Source organism: Stegastes partitus, unplaced genomic scaffold (assembly GCF_000690725.1).
Source record: "Stegastes partitus isolate 25-593 unplaced genomic scaffold, Stegastes_partitus-1.0.2 Scaffold352, whole genome shotgun sequence".
NCBI classification, from domain to species: domain Eukaryota; kingdom Metazoa; phylum Chordata; class Actinopteri; family Pomacentridae; genus Stegastes; species Stegastes partitus.
Window position 1 is genome coordinate 259,930 of NW_007578083.1, and position 7,962 is coordinate 267,891.

The 7,962-nt window shown below is 43.6% G+C and overlaps 1 protein-coding gene across 1 annotated transcript in view; it reads left to right on the top strand.

The window, feature by feature from the left end:
* The window catches only part of LOC103359050 (protein FAM83B-like), a 13,003-nt gene extending 5,041 nt beyond the window's left edge, over nucleotides 1–7,962 (top strand). The window contains exons 4-5 of the mRNA XM_008284231.1: nucleotides 3,486–3,610; nucleotides 5,404–7,962. Of these exons, the coding sequence (XP_008282453.1) occupies nucleotides 3,486–3,610; nucleotides 5,404–7,483 (2,205 nt within the window). The 3' untranslated portion in view covers nucleotides 7,484–7,962. The remainder of the gene's footprint in view (nucleotides 1–3,485; nucleotides 3,611–5,403) is intronic.

The following is a 7,962-nucleotide window of genomic DNA, read 5'->3' on the forward strand; positions in this document are numbered from 1 at the left end:
CCCTGCTGTAGAGGGTTGCAGCAGGGCTGGAGTCTGGGACACTCCAGTCTGTCATGGCTAATGCAAAGAGGCAGACAACCATTAATGATCAAATTCACAACTTAGAATTTAACCTAATAGTGCATGTCTCTGGACGGTGGGAGGAAAATCCACACAGACAGTTCACATCCAGAACCCTTTTGTTTTGGGGTGATGGTGCTAACCGCTGCTCCACCGCCGCCGATTGGAGCAACATAACGAACCAATTCTTACGCGCTAAACTCGCAAAGATGTTGGGAAGCAGAGTGAGAACAATTTGAATTAACATTACAAGTTTTCAAAGTGAAAAGTGCTCAGCTGATAGTTGTCATCACTTGCAAACTACGACACACACTGTTTTATTTTAATACTTCTACGTCATCACGTCTCCAATCCACTACTTTCCACCCGACAGCTTCACACTGCTGTCATTGTGTTGGGTTTCTGGTCGCACCTCTTCCACGGGGAGTTTTCCTGTTTCCAGGCACAGCAGACAAACTGAGACAATGTTTATTTGGCAAAATGATTTGAATACAAAGCACTGTGTTTGGTGACAGTTGACGACATTTTAAAACTCCAGTAGGCAGCTGTTTATGGTTGAAAGCACATTAAACTGTTGGGAGTGAACCACAGTTTAATACCAAACAAACAACAGCAACCACTACTTCTTCATACTTAACTGTTTAGTACCTGGCATGGTGTGAATGATGCACATTGTGGATGAAAGAGTCCAACAATAAGCAACAGCAATACAAGCACAAGAGGATTTCATAACTGAGAAAGTGCTAATTGGGCCACGCTGTTTAAAAAGGATCCCGTCTTGTCTGTTCAGCAAGATGCAGACATGACGAAGCCACAGTGGACCACAGACAAGCCCAGACAATGTGCAGCGTGCTGACTGATTAAATAAGATCTAATTTGGTAACTTTCTGACATTTACAGAGAAAAAACAAACGTCTTTCCGCTTCTGTATTCCTTCAGTGTTTCAGCGAAAGCTTTGCCTGTGGCATGACCTTTCTGCTGTTGGCGGGGGCATTTAGTGGATTAGGTCTGACATTTGCTCCACACCCCTGTGAAACCGTTGTCATTTACCAGCATTTCCCTGCTGCATTTCTACCTGTCATTATCATACGAGACAACTGCAGCAGCCGTAGGACAGATCTGTTAGCGAGTCTGGATTTTCCTGTTGAGCAGCATCAGGACGGTGTCTCAACAGAAACAGACCAAACAACAGAGTGTGCACAGTCACGTCTTTGTGATCTCTGTGCAAAGTGCTTAGCCAGTAGCCACATCAAAACACCAGCCTCAGAAGGACTGACACACAGGTCCCATCATGTTGGTGCTGTATCACAAAAAGTGCGTGTGCCTTTTTGTGCGTTTGTGTGAAAGCTTGTGGTGATGGACACAAAACCTACCGCTCTGCCTTGTTCGTCTCTCTAAATAAAAGCCCTTGAGGCGCAGTCATACACCTCCGCACAAGCAGGCTGCAGGTTGAATGAGTTGAAGAAGCCTCCGATGGTTAGAGCATCAACTGAAAGATACAACTCAAGGAAATCTGACCTGCACAGAGGAGCTGTTGTGGTCACTGCCATTGATTTGCTTCCACTTGGTTGCCGAGCTAGAAATAGAGCAGAATTGGAGATAGTTCTTGTTTTGTTATGTTCACCCTGCGTCTGAAACGTGGCTGTAAGCAGTGTGGAGGTCTGGCAGGGGTCACAAGGAGATCAAGATCCAGAAACACGAGATTTAAACAAGCTGTGGAATCACAAACCGAGATCAGAAATAAGTGTGTCAGGTGAACAGGCAGCGTAACGCCAAGACAGAGACAGGCACACCCCACTTTATATAACATCAGCATACAACCCTGTCAGGGAGTGTGTCTTATTGCTACTTCAGCAGAAATGAAAAAACACTGAGTGTCAGAATAAGCCGAGGATGATCAGGGACCAACTGAACATCACTTGAAACACATGTGCAGCAGCAATCAGAAGCGATAGAAGCCATCCTCCTAAAATGATGGCATGTACAGTGAACAGACAGGGAAGTGCTTCACCCAGTTAAATGGGTTTGGCTCAGATGAGGTCCGGCATGAATCTGATCAGGACCACCACAATGAATGCATCGTGCTGATAGTGAAGCACAGAGGTTGGAGTGTTCGAGTATTGAGTGACAGATGATGTTAAAATACTGACTGACCAGATGACTCTTGGTCTTCAGAAGCTTGGCAGAATGATCCGAATCACACCACCAAAACTTCACAAGAGTTTCTAGAGATGACAAAGTGAATGACAAATGTGTTGCCTGCCTTGAATCCAAGAGAAAACCTACCGTGGTATTTTAAAGAGGATGGCAGAGCGGGTTGTCCTCCAATCGCAAGGTTGGTGGTTCGATCCTCCGCCCCTCCACAGTCCAAGTGTCCTTGGGCAAGACACTGAACCCGAAGTTGCTCCCGATGGTAGGCAGCACCTTGCATGGCAGCTCTGTGGCCATTGGTGTATGAATGAGTGCTAAAAAAACATAGAATGACAGAACATCTCTACAGAAATGTGGTGCCCCATGCTGCGGAGTCTGTCATCAGAAATATAGGTCCACATGCGAAGTACAGAATAAGGTTTGAATCACACAAATGAAAGGGCTGCTGACTTGTGTTGCATTGCATTTCTACTGTGGGGTCTCTGTAAATCTAAATTCTATTGATTAAAAAAACTCTACGATTAAACTTAGAATGCAATTACTGCAAGTTGATATCATTTTTAATTGTCTGACATTTCAGTGACATTGCACAATAGTGTGCTTACGTCTGTTGTAGGTTCATTGAAAGGACTAGATGTTGCAATCCCTCGTGGTTGCATCACTTTTGATTTGGGAGTTCTGCACGGACGGCTGCTAAAAGGCTTCACATCGTCAGTTGTGTGCCTCGGCATCACGGGCTGTTTTGGCCATTTATCATAGCTATTTATCACGGCAATATCTGAACTAGGTAGCTATTTCTTTAATAGATGCCCAGCTAATGGAAGTTGCCAAACCAGTTGAACCAAACCCAACACAACCAATAAAAATACAAGCGAATAATCTCGGTGTAAATCTGTGTAATTAAGCTGAAACATGTCCTGTACATGTCGGAGTGATTTTTAAACAGGCAATGTCACATTCCAGCTTTTGCTTTGATGCTTTTCTTTTCAAAAGCTGAAGACATGACCAAAGATTTATGGCAAAGGTAGCCAACAGTATTTACTTGAAAATCTATTTTAAATGACTCCTTAATTATACTGTTTGTCATTGTGCATTAAATCACATGTGGCTCATGTTTTAATCGTTATTTCAGATGTCTACTAAAGAGTTTTACATTTTGGGATTCAGTTTTCTTACTGTTCCAGCCTTCATTGCATTCATTCATTTTATTTGTGAATATATTAGCACACTTCAGAAAGATGCTTGAGTTTGTTTATTGTGTTTTCCTTTATCAGAACCTTCGTGTTCGGACAGTTCAAGGGCAGCAGTATCAGTGTCGGTCCGGGATGAAGTTTCACGGAGGTTTGGAACAGAAGTTTCTTCTGGTGGACTGTCGGACAGTTTTGTATGGAACGTACAGGTGAGTCAGGCTTACCTTTACTCATTCAAATGTATTCCAAGTAATTTAATCAGAATAGGGGCCATGCATCAACTTGTCTACTTGCCCATAGCCACACTCAATACCTGGTGTGCAGTGCGAGGTGTAAATGCGTGCAGCTTAACTGTGCATCTCCCTGGTAGTTCAAACAAGCCCTGAACAAGCCTCGGAGCACTCGCTGCAAGTCTTCCTTTGAAGAAACGGATTTAAAAATGCAGGATGCAACAGAAGAGATCACTGAATAATATCACTGAAATGTCAAATTATGTCACCAAAAGAGAATTTCATTGTGCTGTAATCATTTGTGACAGTAAAGACTTTTTCTCCTTCCTGTAGAAGTACTATTTTGAAACTACAGGGCCCCAAAGTAGAAACTGCTTATGACCTGGAGCAGGGGCTATCAATCTACATTGCAATTTATGTGATTGCTCAGCCAGAAAGAACAACATTGCATCAGGTCTACCACAGTGAATGCATAGTTCTGTAGTGAAGCGCGGAGGTGCTGCACGAGTGCAAAAGGTGACAGATGACATTTATAGATGGTATCATAAAAGCCTGTAGATATATTAAAATACCGGCTGACAAGGTGACGGCCCGTCTGTCCAAGCTTGGCAGAAGAGAAATATTCCAATACAACAATCACTCAAAGCATGCTGCCAAAATCAAACAAGAGTTTCTAATGAAGAAGAAGAAGAAGGAAAGAAAGCCACTAAAACAAAAGGAACAGTGGCAGAACAGTTCTCCTGAAATGTGAGGAACTCTGGTTTCCCCTGCATGCTGAGGGGCATCGATTATGTTGTCAAAACTAAACGTGAATTTAAAAAGTATTGAAAGAATTTAATATTTGAATCTAAGCAAACTGTTATCTTTAGATTTGACAAATGAAGAAATATCCGACTTTTCAGCTGAGAAGTAACGTAGCTACTGTAAGGCGATGTGATGTTGAATCATTTTAGATTTAAGTGTTATGGTTCACTTCTGTTGTATACAGTCGTCCTCTAATGTACTCACACCCTCCCATTAAAGAAGGCTGTCACTGAAATAAGTTGAAACTGACAAAAGTAATAATAAATAAGAATTTAATGAACATCATGACGTTGCTTTTGAATTGTGGTCCAACAAAGATATTCCAAAAAAAAACACCAAACCAATATTTTCGTTTTTTTTAAATTATTCTTTTCAACCACAATTCAAAAGCAACGTCTTATTTCTCTAACTTATAATTTAACAAATTTTTATTTATTATTACTTTTTTCAGTTTCTACTTATTTTATTGTGAATTTTGCCTTTTCTTTAATGGAAGGGGATGAATACATTTGAGGACGACTGCACAACACTGCTGGTTGTTGACATGTCTGCCTGCCCCACCGAGCTATGTGGCATCTGAGCACAAGAACTATGAGAAGAACACTTTTAAATAAGAGCAGTGGCCCGTGGATAGAAGGCGGCTGTCCAAATAATGCATCCAGAGACAGATGACACGTGTATGCCGGATGTAAACAGAATCTTCTCAAATTACTTTGACAGAAAATCCCTCCCTAAATGTAAAATACATCCAGAAACAGTGAGCTTTACTTCTGGTTCGTAGACTTGTGATGCCTGTGATGTGTTTTCTGCTAACTGACTTGCATCACTGGTTGTGTTTGACCACCAGATAAAGTGCATCAAAATTCAGATATTTAAAACCTGAATGAAAATATGATTAGCTACACCCGAAATCAATTCATCATTAAGATGTTTGTTTTCTAATCTTCATGTCTCCATCTTCTTTTTAGCTACTCGTGGTCATTTGAGAAGATACACCTGAGCATGGTCCTGGTTATCACAGGTCAGCTGGTTTGCTCCTACGACGAGGAGTTCAGAAGACTCTACGCTCGCTCCACAGTTCCTGCACTGGTGTGTAAAGAGAATCTTTCCATCCCATACCAGCGAGACACTGTGACCCTGCAGAGTCCAAACTCCAGCCACCTTTCTCTCAATCAAGTTCACATGAGGTCGAGAGTGATGCACGGCATGAGAGGTGCTCAGGACGACAGGTTTAACAGCACCACCATGATGACCAGAGGCCTGAGCATGCAGGAGAGGCTGCATCAGTCTCACTATGCTGATGTGGGGAACCTGGTGAGAGGACACAGTTACGGCGGGGAACTGCAGAAGATCAACTCAGTGACTCGACTGAGGATGGGAACCAAGGACATTGGAGCTTCTCCTGAGAGGAATGGACTTAATCTGAGGGGCGGTGGGGATTTCCTGCTATCAAACAGGTTGTCTCAGCAGCACCTCAGGCACCAGACTCGTTACGGTGCGGACCAGAACCTGATACCGTTCAACTCTGAAACATCGCTCCACAGGTGGAAGATTGACACATATCTTAATGAGAGCGACATGCTGGACGCGTCGTGTGATGCAATATCCCCGTTGACGTCTCCATACAACAGTCTCACAGGTTTAAACGAGCATCAGTCTCAGCTGATTCACAGCAGGTCCAGGGACATCAAGTCCAGAATGGAAGAAATGAGACAAAAGAGACTCAGTCTGCAGGAGTATGCCAATCTCAGGCAAAGCCAAGAGTCCTTGAAAGCCATGTATCCTCCTCTCGACAGACTTAAGTTTAGATCTTCGTCGAGAGGTCTAGATGCAAGGCAGAGCATGACAGACTTAGAGCAGAGTGCACAAGACAACTGCAAACTGAAAGAGAGTGACACCAAGAAGGAAGGTGACAAAAGAGAGCAAGTTCTCACCGATGGCCACCGCTCTGCCTCCCACTACGATATCAAAACGGTGGCAGATCGAAAGACGATGCAGACGTACGACTGGCACGAGCCTCTTTCCAGGACGACATCAGCTGCTGATTTGGATGTAAAAGTGAATGATGCGATGCTCAAGCTCATTGTCCAGCACCCAAGAGCAATGGAGTCTTTGACTGAAATCCCTGAAGAGAAAGAGGGTTCCAACACTCGCGTTAACAGTTTAGAGTCAGAGTCAGTATCATTGAAAGACGGAAGTGCGGAGATTTGCAAAGACGATAAAGCTGTTCCAAAGGAGAACTCTGTGAAATCAAGCTTACCTGCTGATCCGCAGTGTGAGGATCAAGCCAGAGGAAGCCAAGCGTCCATACGTCAGGTAACCAACAGCATAGGCTCCCCTGCTCCAAAAGAAGGACAGAACTCAGTTTCCAGGGAAACCGAAACTGCTCCAAAGACTTCTACAGGATCTCTGCATGCAAGTGAGGCTAAGAGCAGTCACACAGAAAAAGGGCAAACACAGCCAGAGGAACCACCGCTCAAGAGGAACAACTCCCTCAGAATGAAAGTACAGTCACTGCTTACCTCAGATGAAAAGAAAGCTTCCAAAAAAGAGGAGAAGTCCTTCCAAAGAAAGGCCTCGTTCAGAAATTCTTCAGGATCAAAGGCGGACCATTCACAGGCAGCTGCTGCAGAGCAAAGCAACAGCAAAGGCCAACCGCCGAGCACCCCCAAGTCACAGAGGTCTTCTGGTGGTCCATCAGATACAGAGAAGTATAAATCTCCATTCCAAAGACTGGCTCCTCAGCGTTCGAGCAAAAAGAAGACAGCAGAGCAGGAACAAAGCTCCAGGAGCGCTCTGGATGGCAAAGGAGTGACCGTGTATCAAACCACTAAACAGAAAGCCTACAGTCGGTTCGAGTATTTGCTCACCACTGAAACTATTCATACAGATAGGTCTACAGGGGTGGCAAGCATGCACTCCTCAGACAAAGACAGAGGCTCTACGCTGAACAGGCATGACTCTGGCTATCAGACGCAAAGCAGCACTGACAACAAGCTGGGACGATTCATGCAGCGAGTAGGAAACCTAATCGGCAAAAACAAGTAGGGCTGGAAGAAGAAAAGAAGGCCACCATGCTCAGGAATGAAGGCGATGTTAGCGCATAGTCCTTGTGCTGTTTATTGATAGATCTGGGCTCCAACACAAAGACTGTATGTTTATACCTTGATGGGTTTTGTGATGTGGTTAAGACCTTTTATTTATCACTGATGAAAACACAAGGCATTCTACATGAAGTGTCTGTCACTTTGTGTTTGTATTACTCTGAGCTGGGTGTTACAGGGTAGCAGGGTTGATGTGAAAATACCAACACGACAAGATTCAAAGAGGGTGAAGACGACAGTAGTGAGTCAGGTGAATGGTAAAAATGATTGTTAAAGACACAAATGTTCTGTACTTGATGCTTTATTTGGAAGGATGATGAGATTCTATATTTTTATTGTTAATAGATCACAAAACCAACAATGATGATCTACTGACAAATATCATGTATGTAAACCTGAACTATATAACAGTTCTGCTCCTCA